Source organism: Oncorhynchus kisutch, unplaced genomic scaffold (assembly GCF_002021735.2).
Source record: "Oncorhynchus kisutch isolate 150728-3 unplaced genomic scaffold, Okis_V2 Okis02a-Okis13b_hom, whole genome shotgun sequence".
Lineage (NCBI taxonomy): Eukaryota > Metazoa > Chordata > Actinopteri > Salmoniformes > Salmonidae > Oncorhynchus > Oncorhynchus kisutch.
In genome coordinates this window covers 6,836,836-6,857,732 of record NW_022261979.1, presented here as the reverse complement: position 1 = coordinate 6,857,732, position 20,897 = coordinate 6,836,836, and the positions used below count along the sequence as shown (strand labels likewise).

General features: G+C 44.7%; 1 protein-coding gene across 5 annotated transcripts in view; it reads left to right on the top strand.

Moving 5' to 3' along the window:
* Nucleotides 1-20,897, top strand: part of mtbp (MDM2 binding protein) — a 58,058-nt gene that overhangs the window by 12,080 nt on the left and 25,081 nt on the right. For 3 of the 5 annotated variants that reach the window (XM_031811902.1, XM_031811904.1, XM_031811905.1), the window contains exons 8-14: nt 2,425-2,547; nt 3,288-3,317; nt 10,125-10,219; nt 11,611-11,677; nt 13,263-13,380; nt 13,646-13,816; nt 19,944-20,057. In XM_031811902.1, coding sequence (XP_031667762.1) covers nt 2,425-2,547; nt 3,288-3,317; nt 10,125-10,219; nt 11,611-11,677; nt 13,263-13,380; nt 13,646-13,816; nt 19,944-20,057 — 718 coding nt within the window. The remainder of the gene's footprint in view (nt 1-2,424; nt 2,548-3,287; nt 3,318-10,124; nt 10,220-11,610; nt 11,678-13,262; nt 13,381-13,645; nt 13,817-19,943; nt 20,058-20,897) is intronic. The other 2 variants (XM_031811903.1, XM_031811906.1) reach the window with 1 other exon arrangement.

The following is a 20,897-nucleotide window of genomic DNA, read 5'->3' as shown; positions in this document are numbered from 1 at the left end:
GTAATCTTTGCTGAATTATCCACTAGGCAACGTGCCCAGGGGCCCTGACATTTGATTTTGCAAGTCAATCTCACTCAAAAATCATGTTAACATGGCATAAGTCATGGCAAAATGTGTAGACTTGCAGAGAATGTACTTTAAAATGGAAGAAATGTCTCCCCACCCCCCCATGGCAAAATGTGTAGACTTGCAGAGAATGTACTTTAAAATGGAAGAAATGTCTCCCCACCCCCCCATGGCAAAATGTGTAGACTTGCAGAGAATGTACTTTAAAATGGAAGAAATGTCTCCCCACCCCCCCATGGCAAAATGTGTAGACTTGCAGAGAATGTACTTTAAAATGGAAGAAATGTCTTCCCACCCCCCCATGGCAAAATGTGTAGACTTGCAGAGAATGTACTTTAAAATGGAAGAAATGTCTCCCCACCCCCCCCATGGCAAAATGTGTAGACTTGCAGAGAATGTACTTTAAAATGGAAGAATTGTCTCCCCACCCCCCCCCCATGGCAAAATGTGTAGACTTGCAGAGAATGTACTTTAAAATGGAAGAAATGTCTCCCCACCCCCCATGGCAAAATGTGTAGACTTGCAGAGAATGTACTTTAAAATGGAAGAAATGTCTCCCCACCCCCCCATGGCAAAATGTGTAGACTTGCAGAGAATGTACTTTAAAATGGAAGAAATGTCTCCCCACCCCCCATGGCAAAATGTGTAGACTTGCAGAGAATGTACTTTAAAATGGAAGAAATGTCTCCCCACCCCCCCATGGCAAAATGTGTAGACTTGCAGAGAATGTACTTTAAAATGGAAGAAATGTCTCCCCACCCCCCCCATGGCAAAATGTGTAGACTTGCAGGAAATTAGCTGTAAAACTGCAACAACAAAAAGTTGTGTAAAGCAAATGTATTGGTTTACCTTTTTGTTAATAAAATAGTTTTTCTGCTAACAGATCCCTCTGTCTGTATTAAATGATAGTTTTTAATCCTGGTGGAGTTAATGTGAGGTAATGTGTAGTGGCTAATTGTATAACAGATCCCTCTGTCTGTATTAAATGATAGTTTTTAATCCTGGTGGAGTTAATGTGAGGTAATGTGTAGTGGCTAATTGTATAACAGATCCCTCTGTCTGTATTAAATGATAGTTTTTAATCCTGGTGGAGTTAACGTGAGGTAATGTGTAGTGGCTAATTGTATAACAGATCCCTCTGTCTGTATTAAATAGTTTTTAATCCTGGTGGAGTTAACGTGAGGTAATGTGTAGTGGCTAATTGTATAACAGATCCCTCTGTCTGTATTAAATGATAGTTTTTAATCCTGGTGGAGTTAACGTGAGGTAATGTGTAGTGGCAAATTGTATAACAGATCCCTCTGTCTGTATTAAATGATAGTTTTTAATCCTGGTGGAGTTAACGTGAGGTAATGTGTAGTGGCTAATTGTATAACAGATCCCTCTGTCTGTATTAAATGATAGTTTTTAATCCTGGTGGAGTTAGCGTGAGGTAATGTGTAGTGGATAATTGTATAACAGATCCCTCTGTCTGTATTAAATGATAGTTTTTAATCCTGGTGGAGTTAACGTGAGGTTAACGTGAGGTAATGTGTTTTGGTGAGATCAATGCGCAGTTTCTCTAGAGATACATTTGATCAAGCCCAACTGTGCGATGTAGTAGGGAGTTGTAGTTTCCAACAGGCCAATATTCTACATGATTTAGCACAGAAAACATGGTAATTAACTACATTGACCATAATCCATTGCTCGCCTACTTGTCCGGTCTGTGTGGTGCAAGACGTGGAGTGGAAGAGAAGATACAGAAGAACGTGCGATTGAGAGGGATAGAGGGCAGTTGCTTCAAAGGAATCTCTATCTGAAAATACATGATCTTAAGTGATTGATAGTTGGTTTTCAGCAGTCATACAAGTATGCCTTATTTACTTAAAAGAACTAATAAAATATGGATTTTGTCAGGCAGCAAAGGCTCTATAGAGATGAGATGGTGACGGAATGAAATTATTGTCATCAAAAAAAGCAAATGTATTATAGACGACTGAAATATAATATTAAAGTAATGTGAATCATTAATGGGCAGTCATGGGATTTTTGTGAATAGTTTTATTCTGTGTTCCAGCTTCAACCCACAGATTGGGTAGTGCATGTTTAACAAAATAAACTCAATTGATTTTTTTTTGTTTTTTTGTAATGAAACTGAACCGACCTCAAAAAGCACTAATCGCTCAACCAATGTGATAAAGGCAGGGGCCATTTTTGCTGCTCTCCAAAATATTTGTTTTTTTGTTTTTAAATGTCTTAGGTATTGATTACAGTGAGAACAGGCTGTCTTGGGAAATCTCTTTTCTAAAATGGAAACCCAGTTTGAGTTCACTAACGATGCTGTCCTATTGATTTCTCTCCTGTGCTGTCTAACAGTTTGCCTCTGAGGTGAGGTTTGAAGGCTTCTCCCTCCGAGCCCAGGATAGAGAGACATGGTACAGCCTGCTGCCTTCTGATCCAGGATCCCATAACAACTCTGACCACAAGCTACACTCAGAGGTGAGTAGTCCTACCCCCACCTTATCCTATCCTACCCCACCCTAACCCACCCTATCCGATCCGATCCTACCCCACCCGAACCTAACCCACCCTATCTGATCCTACCCTAACCTACCCCACCTTATCCTATCCTACCCCACCCTAACCTACCCCACCTTATCCTATCCTACCCCACCCTATCTGATCCTACCCCACCCTAACCTACCCCACCTTATCCTATTCTACCCCACCCAAATCTACCCCACCCTATCCGATCCTACCCCACCCGATCCTACCCCACCTTATCCTATCTTACCCCACCCGAACCTACCCCACCCCACCCTATCCGATCCTACCCCACCTTACCCTATCCTACCCCACCCGATTCTACCCCACCTTATCCTATCCTATCCCACCTTATCCTACCCCACCCCACCTCATCCTACCCCACCCGATCCTACCCCACCTTATCCTATCCTATCCCACCTTATCCTATCCTACCCCACCCGATCCTACCCCACCTTATCCTATCCTATCCCACCTTATCCTATCCTACCCCACCCTATCCTATACTACCCCACCCTCATCCTACCCCACATTATCCTATCCTATCCTATCCTACCCCACCTTATCCTACCCCACCCCACCCCACCTTATCCTATCCTACCCCACCTTATTCTATCCTACCCCACCCTATCCAACCCCACCCTATCCAACCCCACCCTTATCCTATTCTAACATATCCTTCCCTACCCTCCCAGACGAACTCTGACCACAATCTACAGTCGGAGGTGAGTAGTCATATCCTATCCTTCTCTGACTAACCAGACAACTAGTGTGCCACTGTAGTCTGGCCACTGTCAGCTACTGACTCACTGTCCTACCCTACCTCCAACATTCCAGTTCTACTAGCTACTGACTCACTGTCCTACCCTACCCTACTCCAACCTTCCAGTTCTACTAGCTACTGACTCAATGTCCTACCCTACCTCCAACCTTCCAGTTCTGTCTGCTACTGACTCACTGTCCTGCCCTACCTCCAACCTTCCAGTTCTGTCTGCTACTGACTCATTGTCCTACCCTACCTCCAACCTTCCAGTTCTGTCTGCTACTGACTCACTGTCCTACCCTACCTCCAACCTTCCAGTTCTACTAGCTACTGACTCACTGTCCTACTCTACCTCCAACCTTCCAGTTCTACTAGCTACTGACTCACTGTCCTACCCTACCTCCAACCTTCCAGTTCTACTAGCTACTGACTCACTGTCCTACCCTACCTCCAACCTTCCAGTTCTGTCTGCTACTGACTCCCTGTCCTACCCTACCTCCAACCTTCCAGTTCTACTAGCTACTGACTCACTGTCCTACCCTACCTCCAACCTTCCAGTTCTGTCTGCTACTGACTCACTGTCCTACCCTACCTCCAACCTTCCAGTTCTACTAGCTACTGACTCACTGTCCTACCCTACCTCCAACCTACCAGTTCTACTAGCTACTGACTCACTGTCCTAACCTACCTCCAACCTTCCAGTTCTACTAGCTACTGACTCACTGTCCTACCCTACCTCCAACCTACCAGTTCTACTAGCTACTGACTCACTGTCCTACTCTACCTCCAACCTACCAGTACTACTAGCTACTGACTCACTGTCCTACCCTACCTCCAACCTACCAGTTCTACTAGCTACTGACTCACTGTCCTAACCTACCTCCAACCTTCCAGTTCTACTAGCTACTGACTCACTGTCCTACCCTACCTCCAACCTTCCAGTTCTACTAGCTACTGACTCACTGTCCTACCCTACTCTACCTCCAACCTTCTAGTTCTACTAGCTACTGACTCACTGTCCTACCCTACCTCCAACCTTCCAGTTCTACTAGCTACTGACTCACTGTCCTACCCTACTCTACCTCCAACCTTCCAGTTCTACTAGCTACTGACTCACTGTCCTACCCTACTCTACCTCCAACCTTCTAGTTCTACTAGCTACTGACTCACTGTCCTACCCTACCTCCAACCTTCCAGTTCTACTAGCTACTGACTCACTGTCCTAACCTACTCTACCTCCAACCTTCCAGTTCTACTAGCTACTGACTCACTGTCCTAACCTACTCTACCTCCAACCTTCCAGTTCTACTAGCTACTGACTCACTGTCCTACCCTACTCTACCTCCAACCTTCCAGTTCTACTAGCTACTGACTCACTGTCCTACCCTACTCTACCTCCAACCTTCCAGTTCTACTAGCTACTGACTCACTGTCCTACCCTACTCTACCTCCAACCTTCCAGTTCTACTAGCTACTGACTCACTGTCCTACCCTACTCTACCTCCAACCTTCCAGTTCTACTAGCTACTGACTCACTGTCCTACCCTACTCTACCTCCAACCTTCCAGTTCTACTAGCTACTGACTCACTGTCCTACCCTACTCTACCTCCAACCTTCCAGTTCTACTAGCTACTGACTCACTGTCCTACTCTACCTCCAACCTTCCAGTTCTACTAGCTACTGACTCACTGTCCTACCCTACTCTACCTCCAACCTACCAGTTCTACTAGCTACTGACTCACTGTCCTAACCTACCTCCAACCTTCCAGTTCTACTAGCTACTGACTCACTGTCCTACCCTACTCTACCTCCAACCTACCAGTTCTACTAGCTACTGACTCACTGTCCTACCCTACTCTACCTCCAACCTTCCAGTTCTACTAGCTTCTGCTAACCCTTAAGGTGTTCAAACATCCACGAATCACTTTTTCAATAAAACACTGCTTAATAAAATACAAATCAAATATTTAGCTTCAGCCATCTAACACGGTTGGTGTTTCTGTCAGAGAGAGAGAGAGGGAGAAACAGAGAGAGAGACAGAAAGGGAGAGAGAGAGCGAGGGAGTGAGCTCAGTTAGTGTCCATGTTGCTGTCTCTCCGCTCCAGGCTCTGCTGTCATAAAAACCAGAGTGTTGCTCTAATGAGTTTTCCACTACAGATGAATCATGGCTGTTCTATGTAGCGATGGACACACACACACACACACGCTCAGTTATTAAACTCCTGGACTGTTTACTCGTGGTACACACAGCTGATTTACAACACTCATATTGATTAGCTAGTTAAATTCCTTTTTGTTCCATGCCAGACAATATCTATGATGATGATTATTGTGGTTCTGGGAGAGTGTGATTGTAGTAAAAGTAATTGTGCTCATGTTCTGTGTTTATGGTGTTGTTGAGACCACGACTAACCATCTGTTGTCTCTGTGGAACTGAAGGAGAGAGGTGGGTGTTGTGGTGGAGGATGTTCAAGTGCACTATATAGGGTGTGTGTAGTGTACTATATAGGGGATAGGGTGTGTGTAGTGCACTATATAGGGGATAGGGTGTTTGTAGTGCACTATATAGGGGATAGGGTGTTTGTAGTGCACTATATAGGGGATAGGGTGTGTTTAGTGTACTAGATAGGAAATATGCTGTGTGTAGTGTACTATATAGGGGATAGGGTGTGTGTAGTGCACTATATAGGGGATAGGGTGTGTGTAGTGCACTATATAGGGGATAGGGTGTGTGTAGTGCACTTAATAGGGGATAGGGTGTGTGTAGTGTACTATATAGGGGATAGGGTGTGTGTAGTGTACTATATAGGGGATAGGGTGTGTGTAGTGCACTATATAGGGGATAGGGTGTGTGTAGTGCACTTAGGGGATAGGGTGTGTGTAGTGCACTATATAGGGGATAGGGTGTGTGTAGTGCACTTAATAGGGGATAGGGTGTGTGTAGTGTACTATATAGGGGATAGGGTGTGTGTAGTGTACTATATAGGGGATAGGGTGTGTATAGTGCACTATATAGGGGCTAGGGTGTGTGTAGTGCACTATATAGGGGCTGGGGTGTGTGTAGTGTACTATATAGGGGATATGGTGTGTGTGGTGTACTGTAGGGAATAGGGTGTCTGAGTAGTGCACTATATAGGGAATAGGGTGTCTGAGTAGTGCACTATATAGGGGATATGGTGTGTGTGGTGTACTGTAGGGAATAGGGTGTCTGAGTAGTGCACTATATAGGGGATATGGTGTGTGTGGTGTACTGTATGTATAGGGGATATGGTGTGTGTGGTGTACTGTGTGTATAGGGGATATGGTGTACTGTGTGTATATGGGATATGGTGTGTGTAGTGTACTGTGTGTATAGGGGATATGGTGTGTGTGGTGTACTATATAGGGGATATGGTGTGTGTAGTGTACTGTAGGGAATAGGGTGTCTGAGTTGTGCACTATATAGGGGATATGGTGTGTGTAGTGTACTGTGTGTATAGGGGATATGGTGGTGTACTAGATAGGGGATAGGGTGTGTGTTGTGTACTATATAGGGAATATGGTGTGTGTGGTGTACTAGATAGGGGATAGGGTGTGTGTGGTGTACTAGATAGGGGATAGGGTGTGTGTTGTGTACTAGATAGGGGATAGGGTGTGTGTTGTGTACTATATAGGGGATATGGTGTGTGTGGTGTACTAGATAGGGGATAGGATGTGTGTGGTGTACTAGATAGGGGATATGGTGTGTGTGGTGTACTGCGTATATAGGCTCTATAGTAGTCAGTGGGCCTGGCATGATAATGGAGAAGGCTCTATAGTAGTCAGTGGGCCTGGTATGATAATGGAGAAGGCTCTATAGTAGTCAGTGGGCCTGGTATGATAATGGAGAAGGCTCTATAGTAGTCAGTGGGCCTGGTATGATAATGGAGAAGGCTCTATAGTAGTCAGTGGGCCTGGTATGATAATGGAGAGGGCTCTATAGTAGTCAGTGGGCCTGGTATGATAATGGAGAGGGCTCTATAGTAGTCAGTGGGCCTGGTATGATAATGGAGAAGGCTCTATAGTAGTCAGTGGGCCTGGTATGACAATGGAGAAGGCTCTATAGTAGTCAGTGGGCCTGGTATGATAATGGAGAAGGCTCTATAGTAGTCAGTGGGCCTGGTATGATAATGGAGAAGGCTCTATAGTAGTCAGTGGGCCTGGCCTGGCTGCACCCTCTATGACGAATTCACCTCTCAGTGAACCCAGGACCATATGTCCAATCCCCTCTTGCCTCCCCTCGCTCCTGACAATTCCACCAGAGAACCTCAGTCGAACTCAAAGGCAGAGCTGTAACTCCCAGGCCAGGCCAGTAGTAACTCCTAGGCCAGGCCAGGCCAGCTGTAACTCCCAGGCCAGGCCAGCTGTAACTCCCAGGCCAGGCCAGCTGTAACTCCCAGGCCAGGCCAGCTGTAACTCCCAGGCCAGGCCAGCTGTAACTCCCAGGCCAGGCCAGCTGTAACTCCCAGGCCAGCTGTAACTCCCAGGCCAGGCCAGCTGTAACTCCCAGGCCAGGCCAGCTGTAACTCCCAGGCCAGGCCAGTTGTAACTCCCAGGCCAGGCCAGCTGTAACTCCCAGGCCAGGCCAGCTGTAACTCCCAGGCCAGGCCAGCTGTAACTCCCAGGCCAGGCCAGCTGTAACTCCCAGGCCAGGCCAGCTGTAACTCCCAGGCCAGGCCAGCTGTAACTCCCAGGCCAGGCCAGTTGTAACTCCCAGGCCAGGCCAGCTGTAACTCCCAGGCCAGGCCAGCTGTAACTCCCAGGCCAGGCCAGCTGTAACTCCCAGGCCAGGCCAGCTGTAACTCCCAGGCCAGGCCAGCTGTAACTCCCAGGCCAGGCCAGCTGTAACTCCCAGGCCAGGCCAGCTGTAACTCCATGTCTGTGTTTAGATGTGACTCATCCTAAAGCAGATGCATTACTGCACTTTCAGGAAGCTTAGCTTTAGGCCTACTTGGAGTTGCTATTAATGAAAGTATTTCGGTAGTTTCTACTCTTAGTTTGCAAGGCTGAGGTTGAGGAGAAAAGCAGAACGCAGCCTTTGCATCGATGGAATTCTATCTCTATACGGTGACCTGTGAAGGAGCTGTCTCTGTCCCTTGTTTGGGAAATGGGATGTGGAGCTAATCCTGGGCCAGAGAGAGGGAGGGAGGGGATAGGCTGATAGGGTGAAAGCTATGCCAGCTACTTATTAAACTGGCCTGGCTACACACACAGTCTGATAATACCTGATACAGTCGTTGAACAAAGCTGACATTGCTGTAAAGTTAGAGGTCAATGAAAGTACTCAAACATGCCAACTAAATATCAGCATAACGTCTTCCGCTTTCTATCAAGTGGTAATATTTCAATCTAAAGCTTGTGTTGTGTGTATAATATCAGCTTTACGGTAATATTTCAGTCTAAAGCTTGTGTTGTGTGTATAATATCAGCTTTACGGTAATATTTCAGTCTAAATCTTGTGTTGTGTGTATAATATCAGCTTTACGGTAATATTTCAATCTAAAGCTTGTGTTGTGTGTATAATATCAGCTTTACGGGTAATATTTCAATCTAAAGCTTGTGTTGTGTGTATAATATCAGCTTTACGAGGGGCCTCCCGGGTGTGCCATCAGAGACTCTGGTTTCGCGCCCAGGCTCTGTCGTAACCGGCCGCGACCGGGAGGTCCGTGGGGCGCCGCACAATTGGCCTAGCGTCGCCTAGGTTAGGGAGGGGTTGGCCGGTAGGGATGTCCTTGTCTCATCGCGCACCAGTGACTCCTGTGGTGGGCCGGGCGCAGTGTGCGCTAACCAAGGTTGCCAGGTGCACGGTGTTTCCTCCGACACATTGGTGGGGCTGGCTTCCGGGTTGAATGCCCGCTGTGTTAAGAAGCAGTGCAGCTAGGTTGGGTTGTGTATCGGAGGACGCATGACTTTCAACCTTCGTCTCTCCCGAGCCCGTACGGGAGTTGTAGCGATGAGACAAGATAGTAGCTACTAAAAACAATTGGACACCATGAAATGGGGAGAAAACGGGGTAGAATTCAAAAAAAATATATATATCAGCTTTACGGTAATATTTCAGTCTAAAGCTTGTGTTGTGTGTATGTGTCCATCATCTTTATCATTCTCGTCTGTGTCCTTTCACCCCCTTCTTTCTAACCCCTCTCTCTTCTCTCTCTCTCTTCTCTCTCTCTCTCTCTCTCTCTCTCTCTCTTCTCTCGCTCTCTCTTCTCTCGCTCTCTCTTCTCTCTTCTCTCTGTCTCTCTGTCTCTCTCTCTTCTCTCTCTCTCTTCTCTCCTCTCTCTCTTCTCTCTCTCTTCTCTCTCTCTCTCTCTCTCTCTCTGTCTCTCTCTCTTCTCTCCTCTCTCTCTTCTCTCTCTCTTCTCTCGCTCTCTCTTCTCTCTGTCTCTCTCTCTGTCTCTCTCTCTTCTCTCTCTCTTCTCTCTGTCTCTCTCTCTGTCTCTCTCTCTTCTCTCTCTCTCTTCTCTCCTCTCTCTCTTCTCTCTCTCTTCTCTCGCTCTCTCTTCTCTCTGTCTCTCTCTCTCTCTCGCTCTCTCTTCTCTCTTCTCTCTGTCTCTCTCTCTCTCTCTCTCTCTCTCTCTGTTTCGCTCTCTGTCTCTCTCTCTCTCTCTCTCTCTCTCTCTCTCTCTCTCTCTCTCTGTTTCGCTCTCTGTCTCTCTCTGTTTCGCTCCCTGTCTCTCTCTGTCTCTCTCTCTCTCTCTCTCTCTCTCTGTTTCGCTCTCTCTCTCTCTCTTTTCTCCCTTTCTCCAGGTGTTCCATTACTTCCGGTCTGTTCTAGACCTGGTTCAGTTGGTGACGGTGTCAGATATTCCCAGCTTCCTCCGCTCCAGCACAGAGTTTCACCTGTATCCTTCACATCAACTGATGACTGAGGTGTCCACATCTCAGATAAACTGTTCCTCTCAGATCTATAAACTGGAGATATTTAACCACATAGCTGGTTTAAGGGAAGGGACTTTCCAGAATGTTACAGTTGTATGTGACCTGCTAGACAGTCACGTTGGAAGTCAGGCTACAGACATGGTCATTTATTTACTCTCTGAACAGGTTTACCCTTGAAACTGGTTTGGGGATAATGAACTTTGTTCTTAGATAATGATTAGCCAGGTCTCATGTGACTGTCTCTCTATGTAGACTGAACATTATCTTTTTCTACTGTCATTGTGTGAAGTAATAACAGATCAAGCCTTACAGTATAAAAGGCCATAATAAATAGCTAGATTCATCTCCCCAGTGTTTCACACTTGTCATGTACAGTAGAATTAATCAATAAGGCCCGAGGGGGTGTGGTATATAGCCAATATATCACGGCTAAAGGCTTTTCTTTGCATGACGCAATGCAGAGTGCCTGGTTACAGCCCTTAGCCATGGTATATGTATTTATTTAACCTCTAACTAGGCATGACGCAACGCAGAGTGCCTGGTTACAGCCCTTAGCCGTGGTATATTTATTTATTTAACCTCTAACTATGCATGACGCAACGCAGAGTGCCTGGTTACAGCCCTTAGCCGTGGTATATTTATTTATTTAACCTCTAACTATGCATGACGCAACGCAGAGTGCCTGGGTACAGCCCTTAGCCGTGGTATATTTATTTATTTAACCTCTAACTAGGCATGTCGCAACGCAGAGTGCCTGGTTACAGCCCTTAGCCGTGGTATATTTATTTATTTAACCTCTAACTAGGCATGTCGCAACGCAGAGTGCCTGGTTACAGCCCTTAGCCGTGGTATATTTATTTATTTAACCTTTATTTAACCTATAACTAGGCATGACGCAACGCAGAGTGCCTGGTTACAGCCCTTAGCTGTGGTATATTTCTTTATTTAACCTCTAACTAGGCAAGTCAGTTAAGAACACATTCTTATTTAAAATGACGGCCTAGGAACAGTGGGTTAACTGCCTTGTTCAGGGGCAGAACGACAGATTTTTTTACTTGTCATCTCAGGGATTCGATCTAGCAACCTTTCGGTTACTAGGCCAACGCTCTAACCACTAGGCTACCTGCCGTATATTGGCAATATACCACAAACCTCTGAGGTGCTTCATTGCTATTATAAACTGGTTACCAACATAATTAAAGCAGTTAAAATACATGTTTTGTCATACCTGTGATATACCACGGCTGTCAGCCAATGAGCATTCAGGGCTCGACCCAGCCAGTTTATGAAAGCCAATAAGAAACAGCTAGATACATCTCCCCAGTGTTCTACATCCCTTGACCAATCACGACAGAGAACTATCCTCCAAATCACTGAGAGATAAACGGCTCCTTGATCAGTTCAGATCACTGTCTGGAAAGGTACATCAATCAGTCAGTACTACTCCAGTTTGTGACTCAATATACTGTGACTATCAGGCAGTAGTATCAGTAGTAGTAGCAGTAGTAACAGTAGTAGTAGTAGTAGTAGCAGTAGTAGTTGTAACAGTAGTAGTTGTAACAGTAGCAGTAGTAGTAACAGTAGTAGTAGTAATAACAGTAGTAGTAGTAATAACAGTAGTAGTAGTAGTAGTAGTAGTAACAGTAGTAGTAGTAGTAACAGTAGTAGTAGTAATAACAGTAGTAGTAACAGTAGTAGTAGTAGTAACAGTAGTAGTAGCAGTAGTAGTAACAGTAGTAGTAGTAGTAGTAATAACAGTAGTAGTACTAGTAGTAGTAGTAGTATCAGTAGTAGCAGCAGTAGTAGTAGTAACAGTAGTAGTAGTAGTAATAACAGTAGTAGTACTAGTAGTAGTAGTAGTATCAGTAGTAGTAGCAGTAGCAGCAGTAGTAGTAGTAATAACAGTAGTAGTACTAGTAGTAGTAGTAGCAGTAGTACTAGTAGTAGCAGTAATAGTAGTAGCAGTAGTAGTAGTAGTAGTAGTAGCAGCAGTAGTAGTAGTAGTAGTAGTATCAGTAGTAGTAGCAGTAGCAGCAGTAGTAACAGTAGTAGCAGTAGTAACAGTAGTAGCAGCAGTAGAAGTAGTAGTAGCAGTAGTAGTAGCAGCAGCAGTAGTAGTAGTAGTAGTAGTAGTAGTAGTAGCAGCAGCAGTAGTAGTATATTCATGGGGCGAATGCAAATGGAGAACTTTGGGCTATAAGGTTCAATCTGCATTTGTGTGGAAATGTAGTTATTGACATAGCCTTGTTCACTACCTATATGGTACTATAAATACCCCAATACATGCCTTGTTCACTACCTATATGGTACTATAAATACCCCAATACATGCCTTGTTCACTACCTATATGGTACTATAAATACCCCAATTCATGCCTTGTTCACTACCTATATGGTACTATAAATACCCCAATACATAGCCTTGTTCACTACCTATATGGTACTATAAATACCCCAATACATAGCCTTGTTCACTACCTATATGGTACTATAAATACCCCAATACATGCCTTGTTCACTACCTATATGGTACTATAAATAGCCCAATACATGCCTTGTTCACTACCTATATGGTACTATAAATACCCCAATACATAGCCTTGTTCACTACCTATATGGTACTATAAATACCCCAATACATGCCTTGTTCGCTACCTATATGGTACTATAAATACCCCAATGCATAGCCTTGTTCACTACCTATATGGTACTATAAATACCCCAATACATGCCTTGTTCGCTACCTATATGGTACTATAAATACCCCAATGCATAGCCTTGTTCACTACCTAAATGGTACTATAAATACCCCAATGCATGTTGTTGCATTCAAAATAATACAATTGAAAAATAGTTGACACCATTCAAACCAATTAGGATTCAGAACTTTAAAACAAATTCTCTCAGAATCATCTTTCTGCACATAGAACCTTCTGGTTCCAAGCTCGAGATATGTCAAATAATGATTTGAGGTGTGTTTGGTTTACACATTTGGTTTATACTCCAGGTAGGGGCACTGTTCTCTCTATCCTGTACGGTCAGCTCCATGGCTCTACCCCCTGCCTCTCAGCTCAGCTCCCAGAAGTGGAAGGACTTCATGGCTAAGAGACCCAAGACCGTGCCTGGTAGGTACTGTATGTGGATCGTCAGCTACAGACCATGTGTGAGAAAAGGGATTGGCTCCGTGTTGGTCCTGGATCGACTGTCACAGAACTAACTGTATAGGAACTATACATATTTAAACAACCAGAATCAAGGCAACAAGGAGAACCAAGGCAGTCTTTATACTATATAAACGTCCCTAGGCATTCCTATGGCTTTTTCCCTACATATAACCTGGATGTGTGTTCTTTATTTTCAACTCATTTTGACCTATTTGGTTTGCCATAGTTCCATATGTGGAGGTGAAGGGTGAGAGCGGACACTACTTCCTGTTGGTCCAGGGGTCAGAGGGCGGAGGCTGCAAGGCCCGCATGATACACTCAGCCAATCAGATCAATGGAGCCGCTGCCATGGCAACCATCAATGGGCTTCTGAAAGAGAATTCTGTGTCGTCTTCAGGTAAGAAACTTAAAAATAAGAAGAAATGGGGACCAAACAAAGATCTACTCTGATATGAAGTGTTGTTTACATTATGACTGGTGACTTACCTGTCAATATCACGGACAGTATGAATGGTCTACTGTCAGCATGGTATCCAGCAGTCTTTAAAGACTGGCTCAGAGGCCTCCTCTCTTTGAGGTCATTTCCTGTTCCTTGGGTCTAAGGCGGTGCCTTCTTCAGTCGCCATGGAAGTTGAAAAGGACAAGAAGATGTGGGGGGGGGGGGGTTGCAGAACGTAATTACAAATGATTTGTAGACTGCAAATTGACTGCAAGAATCCCAAACAGATATAATATTTGACTAAAACATAATCATTTCAAGCCTTGCTTACATTTGCATAAGATCACATACCTCTCTATTATGCGTGCCAATACTTGGGAACAGATTTCCTAAATTAAAATAACTTGGAGCTGATTTGCTGGTGTTTTTACAGTCTTATCTCCAAACATTTTTTAAAAATGAAATAAGGGGTGCCAAAATAAAACCACCCACGAGCCACCAGTTGGGGAACCCTGCCCTTACTCTTCTGACTCTTTCCTCTGGATATTCACCTTCTTTCAGAGATAATAAAGCCCTGTAGAAAGAGAGACAGACATACCTCTGAGTGAAACAGAGGACGAAGAGAGAAGACACAGCAGTGTAGTCTCTCTCTTTCCTCTCTCTTTCGTCTCTCTCTTTCCTCTCCCTCTTTCGTCTCTCTCTTTCCTCTCCCTCTTTCGTCTCTCTCTTTCCTCTCTCCTTTCTCTCTCCCTTTCCTCTCTCTTTCCTCTTTTTCCTCTCTCCCTTTCCTCTCTCTCTTTCCTCTCTCTCTCCTCTCTCTCTTTCCGCTCTCTCTTTCCTCTCTCTCTTTTCTCTCTGTCTTTTCTCTCCCTTTCCTCTCTCTATTTCCTCTCTCTCCTCTCTCGTTCCTCTCTCTCTTCTTTCCTCTCTCCTTCCTTCCTCTCTCTCTTTCCTCTCTCTCTCTTTCCTCTCTCTTTCCCCTTTCTCTTCATTCCCCCTCTCTTCCCTCTATCTTTACTCTTTCCTCTCTATTTCTTTCCTCTATCTTTCCTCTCTCTTTCCTCTCTCTCTCTCTTTCCTCTCTCTCTCGCTTTCCTCTCTTCCCTCTGTCTCTTTCCTCTCTCTCTTTTCTCTCTCTTTCCTCTTTCTCTTCCTTCCTCTCTCTCTCTTTCCTCTCTCTCTTTCCTCTCTTCCCTCTGTCTCTTTCCTCTTTCTCTTCATTCCCCCTCTCTTCCCTCTATCTTTACTCTTTCCGCTCTCCCTCTTTCCTCTCTCTCTCTTTCCTCTCTCTTTCCTCTTTCTCTTCCTTCCTCTCTCTCTCTTTCCTCTCTCTCACTTTCCTCTCTTCCCTCTGTCTCTTTCCTCTTTCTCTTCCTTGCCCCCCTCTTCCCTCTATCTTCCTCTTTCTCTTCCTTCCCTCTCTTTCCTCTCTCTCTCTTTCCTCTCTTCCCTCTCTCCCTCCCCCTGCTGTGTTAAGCCCTGTGGACGGGGAGCATGCTGTATCAGCCTGTTGTACTCTGTACAGTATAAAGCATGCAGGCTTCCACGTTCAACCAGAGAGCACATTTTGTTCCGTTATGAAATGCCCCAAAAGAAGAAAGATGTTGTACTTTTAAAATATATTTCATGCAGTTAACAGAGGCTCTTATCCAGAGAGACTTACAAAGAGTTTGTTTTCTTTTACACCAACTTTCATGTAGCATTTATTTTCTGAAAGAGAACATAACACGGTGAAAGAATTGTTCCCTCTCTTTCTGACTTTAATGACCCTCACTCTGAGTACCTTCAAAGATTAAAGCGTAAGAATGGTTCTTTTATACATCGACTCTCATGTGGCATTTTCATTCTCAAAGAGAACATAACAAAATGGTGGACGAAGCAATAGTGCCTGAAAGGTCTTCCTGTTCCCTTCGCTCTCTGTAGGAGTTTGTTATATAGAAACCTTAAAGAAAAAACCTTGACTCAAGAACCATGTTTCTTCTGAAAGAGAACAAAATGGAGGAACAAGCAATAGTTCCTAAAAGGCCCTGCCGTTCTGTTCTCCATTTTTTTTCTGTTTTGCTCTCTCTCTCTCTCTCTACCTCCTCCTCTCTCTCCCTCCTCCTCTCTCCCTCCTCCTCTCCCTCTCTCTCTCTCTCTCCCTCTCTCTCTCCCTCTCTCTCTCTCTCTCCCTCTCTCCCTCCTCCTCTCTCTCTCTCCCTCTCCCTCTCTTCTCTCCACCTCCTCCTCTCTCTCCACCTCCTCCTCTCTCTCTCTCTCTCTCTCTCTCCCTCCTCCTCTCTCTACCTCCTCCTCTCTCGCTCTCTCTCTCTCCACCTCCTCCTCTCTCTCTCTCTCTCTCTCTCTCTCTCTCTCCCTCCTCCTCTCTCTACCTCCTCCTCTCTCTCTCTCCCTCTCTCTCTCTCCACCTCCTCCTCTCTCTCCCTCCTCCTCTCTCTCCCTCCTCCTCTCTCTCTCTCCCTCTCTCTCCCTCCTCCTCTCTCTACCTCCTCCTCTCTCTCCCTCCTCCTCTCTCTCTCTCCCTCTCTCTCCCTCTCTCCCCCTCCTCCTCTCTCTCTCTCTCTCCCTCTCTCCCCCCTCTCTCTCTCTCCCTCTCTCTCTCCCTCTCGCTCTCGCTCTCCCTCTCCCCCCCCCCTCTCTCTCTTCTCTCTCTCTCTTCTCTCTTCTCTCTCTTCTCTCTCTCTCTCTTCTCTCTGTCTCTCTCTTCTCTCTCTCTTCTCTCTGTCTGTCTCTCTCTCTCTCTCTCTCTTCTCTCTGTCTGTCTCTCTCTCTCTCTCTCTCTCACTCTCTCTCACTCTCTCTCGCTCTCTCTCTCTCTCGCTCTCTCGCTCTCTGTTTTGCTTTCTCTGTCATTCTTATACGACCCTCTGAGAACTTTGATGAAACAGATTCAAGGCAGAAAGAGTCTCCTAACGGGCCTAAATGGAAGAGACTAATTACGACCAAAATGCTTTAATAATTAATTAGAAGCAGTTGCATTATTTGGAGGTTGTGTATTAAAGGTGTAATTAGCCGTGAAGAATAGGCTAGCGGAGATTAAAAAATCAATTTGGGCCTAAGTCAAACCTCAAAGTCACTGTAGTGCATAGTAGAAACCCTGTCAGTCCATTTGGGCCTAAGTCAAACCTCAGTCACTGCAGTGTAAAGTAGATACCCTGTCGGTCCATTTGGGCCTAAGTCGAGCCTCAGTCACTGCAGTGTAAAGTAGTTACCCTGTCAGTCCATTTGGGCCTAAGTCGAGCCTCAGTCACTGCAGTGTAAAGTAGTTACCATGTCAGTCCATTTGGGCCTAAGTCGAGCCTCAGTCACTGCAGTGTAAAGTAGTTACCCTATCAGTCCATTTGGGCCTAAGTCGAGCCTCAGTCACTGCAGTGTAAAGTAGTTACCCTCTCAGTCCATTTGGGCCTAAGTCGAGCCTCAGTCACTGCAGTGTAAAGTAGTTACCCTGTCAGTCCATTTGGGCCTAAGTCGAGCCTCAGTCACTGCAGTGTAAAGTAGTTACCCTGTCAGTCCATTTGGGCCTAAGTCGAGCCTCAGTCACTGCAGTGTAAAGTAGTTACCCTGTCGGTCCATTTGGGCCTAAGTCGAGCCTCAGTCACTGCAGTGTAAAGTAGTTACCCTATCAGTCCATTTGGGCCTAAGTCGAGCCTCAGTCACTGCAGTGTAAAGTAGTTACCCTATCAGTCCATTTGGGCCTAAGTCGAGCCTCAGTCACTGCAGTGTAAAGTAGTTACCCTGTCAGTCCATTTGGGCCTAAGTCGAGCCTCAGTCACTGCAGTGTAAAGTAGTTACCCTGTGTAAAGTGTAAAGTGTAAAGTAGTTACCCTGTGTAAAGTGTAAAGTAGTTACCCTGTGTAAAGTGTAAATTGTAAAGTTGTTACCCTGTGTAAAGTGTAAAGTAGTTACCCTGTGTAAAGTGTAAAGTGTAAAGTAGTTACCCTGTGTAAAGTGTAAAGTGTAAAGTAGTCACCCTGTGTAAAGTGTAAAGTAGTCACCCTGTGTAAAGTGTAAAGTAGTCAGCCTGTGTAAAGTGTAAAGTGTAAAGTGTAAAGTGTAAAGTAGTCACCCTGTCAATAGTGCTGTGTTTGCTTGGAACTTCAGAATCAAATCAAATGTTATTAGTCACATTCACCGAATACAACAGGTGTCGACCTTACAGTGAAATGCTTACTTACAAGCCCCTTAACCAACAATGCAGTTTAAAAAATATGAATACGAATAGGATTAAAGTTTTATAGAGTTAAAGTAATGTTAATTAATGTAGACCGAATTTAAATTCATGAGTCGTGTCAATTTATTGAGAAAGGGTGAGTCAACCCAGAAGGCCAAACTGATTGATTGTTGTGGTTTAAACATCTTTTTTCAATCTTCATTGATTAATCAAACTGGAAACACTTATCTCCCTCACTAGCTTTAAGCACCAGCTGTCAGAGCAGCTCACAGATTACTGCACCTGGACATAGCCCATCTATAATTTAGCCCAAACAACTACCTCTTCCCCTACTGTATTTATTTATTTATTTATTTTGCTCCTTTGCACCCCATTATTTTTATTTCTACTTTGCACATTCTTTCACTACAAATCTACCATTCCAGTGTTTTACTTGCTATATTGTATTTACTTCGCCACCATGGCCTTTTTTTTGCCTTTACCTCCCTTATCTCACCTCACTTGCTCACACTGTATATAGACTTATTTTTCTACTGTATTATTGACTGTATGTTTGTTTTACTCCATGTGTAACTCTGTGTTGTTGTTTGTGTCGAACTGCTTTGCTTTATCTTGGCCAGGTCTCAGTTGTAAATGAGAACTTGTTCTCAACTTGCCTACCTGGTTAAATAAAGGTGAAATAAATAAATAAAAAATGCTCTTTGGTCTGTGAGATGAACCACTATGAAGAGGAAATCAGTCACTGAGGGGTTAGACCACAGCTAACCTACTTAATGAAGAGCCAATATGGCTCACATACGGTGCATTCACAAAGTCTCCTTAATGCAGTGTGCTTGTATTAGACTCCCCTGTCTCCTTAATGCAGTGTGCTTGTATTAAACTCCCCTGTCTCCTTAATGCAGTGTGCTTGTATTAGACTCCCCTGTCTCCTTAATGCAGTGTGCTTGTATTAGACTCACCTGTCTCCTTAATGCAGTGTGCTTGTATTAAACTCCCCTGTCTCCTTAATGCAGTGTGCTTGTATTAAACTCCCCTGTCTCCTTAATGCAGTGTGCTTGTATTAAACTCCCCTGTCTCCTTAATGCAGTGTGCTTGTATTAAACTCCCCTGTCTCCTTAATGCAGTGTGCTTGTATTAAACTCCCCTGTCTCCTTAATGCAGTGTGCTTGTATTAAAGTCCCCTGTCTCCTTAATGCAGTGTGCTTGTATTAAACTCCCCTGTCTCCTTAATGCAGTGTGCTTGTATTAAACTCCCCTGTCTCCTTAATGCAGTGTGCTTGTATTAAACTCCCCTGTCTCCTTAATGCAGTGTGCTTGTATTAAACTCCCCTGTCTCCTTAATGCAGTGTGCTTGTATTAAACTCCCCTGTCCCCTTAATGCAGTGTGCTTGTATTAAACTCCCCTGTCTCCTTTGATAGAGTTTGTGTTGTCCCATTCATATGAACTTCATTTGAACTCATAAGCCACGCTACCAGGTTATTGAACATCCTAAAAAGAACTCCCACGTCTGAGTTATGTTGTTTCAGGTGTGAATAATGTGATTACTTCAGGGGGGGAAAGAGAAATCTGAACACTGCTCTTACTAATGTCACTTATTTTATTCAACATTATTAAACTCTACCCATGCAAAACCTGCTGATTTAGAAGGTCCTGTGTAGATTGTATTTTCAACCAGCTTCTATCAGGAAATATCACAGATCACATTGTCACACTTTTTTACAGTGTTACTTTCATCAGCTGTTGTACAATATCATACAAAACACAGGAAAAACTGAATTTTGACTGCAGTGGGCCTTTAATAAAAATAAGTAATACTAGCGAGAGCAGTGTGCGGGTTTCTCTTTTCTCTGATGTTATTGAGAAGGGTTCAGCCAATTGATTGATAAAGCAGTCCACTTGGTCTCTTCTCCCAGGTTCCACCACTACAGACTGGCTGCGCTCCCTGCCCTGTCTCCATGGAGACCAACTGCTACAGAGGGAGAGGAAGTTGGCCGAGGTGCAGACTCTGGTCCTAAAGGAGTGCCTGAGTAAGTACAACATCATATTTTATTCATCCTTTATTTAGCCAGGTAAGTCCCGTTGAGATAAAAATAAAAATATTTTTCAAGCGGAATCATGTCTGACGCAGAATATATATTAAAATGTCTGTACTCGACACGGTCTTTCCATTTGCAGTGAGCTTTATTGCCACCAAATAGAGCCTAGTTAATGTCTGTTTTATTGCAGTTTATTTAACCAGATATTTTATTGAAAACATTCTATTTGACAACAAAACAAACATATCTAGCATAGTTTAATAAAGCAAGTCAGTCTGTGAAGCAGCCAGACCGGTAGGTGGTTCCTCCAGTATTGAAGTCAGTCTGTGAAGCAGCCAGACCGGTAGGGGGTTCCTCCAGTATTGAAGTCAGTCTGTGTAGCAGCCAGACCGGTAGGTGGTTCCTCCAGTATTGAAGTCAGTCTGTGTAGCAGCCAGACCGGTAGGTGGTTCCTCCAGTATTGAAGTCAGTCTGTGTAGCAGCCAGACCGGTAGGGGGTTCCTCCAGTATTGAAGTCAGTCTGTGTAGCAGCCAGACCGGTAGGGGGTTCCTCCAGTATTGAAGTCAGTCTGTGTGGCAGCCAGACCGGTAGGTGGTTCCTCCAGTATTGAAGTCAGTCTGTGAAGCAGCCAGACCGGTAGGTGGTTCCTCCAGTATTGAAGTCAGTCTGTGAAGCAGCCAGACCGGTAGGTGGTTCCTCCAGTATTGAAGTCAGTCTGTGAAGCAGCCAGACCGGTAGGTGGTTCCTCCAGTATTGAAGTCAGTCTGTGAAGCAGCCAGACCGGTAGGTGGTTCCTCCAGTATTGAAGTCAGTCTGTGAAGCAGCCAGAC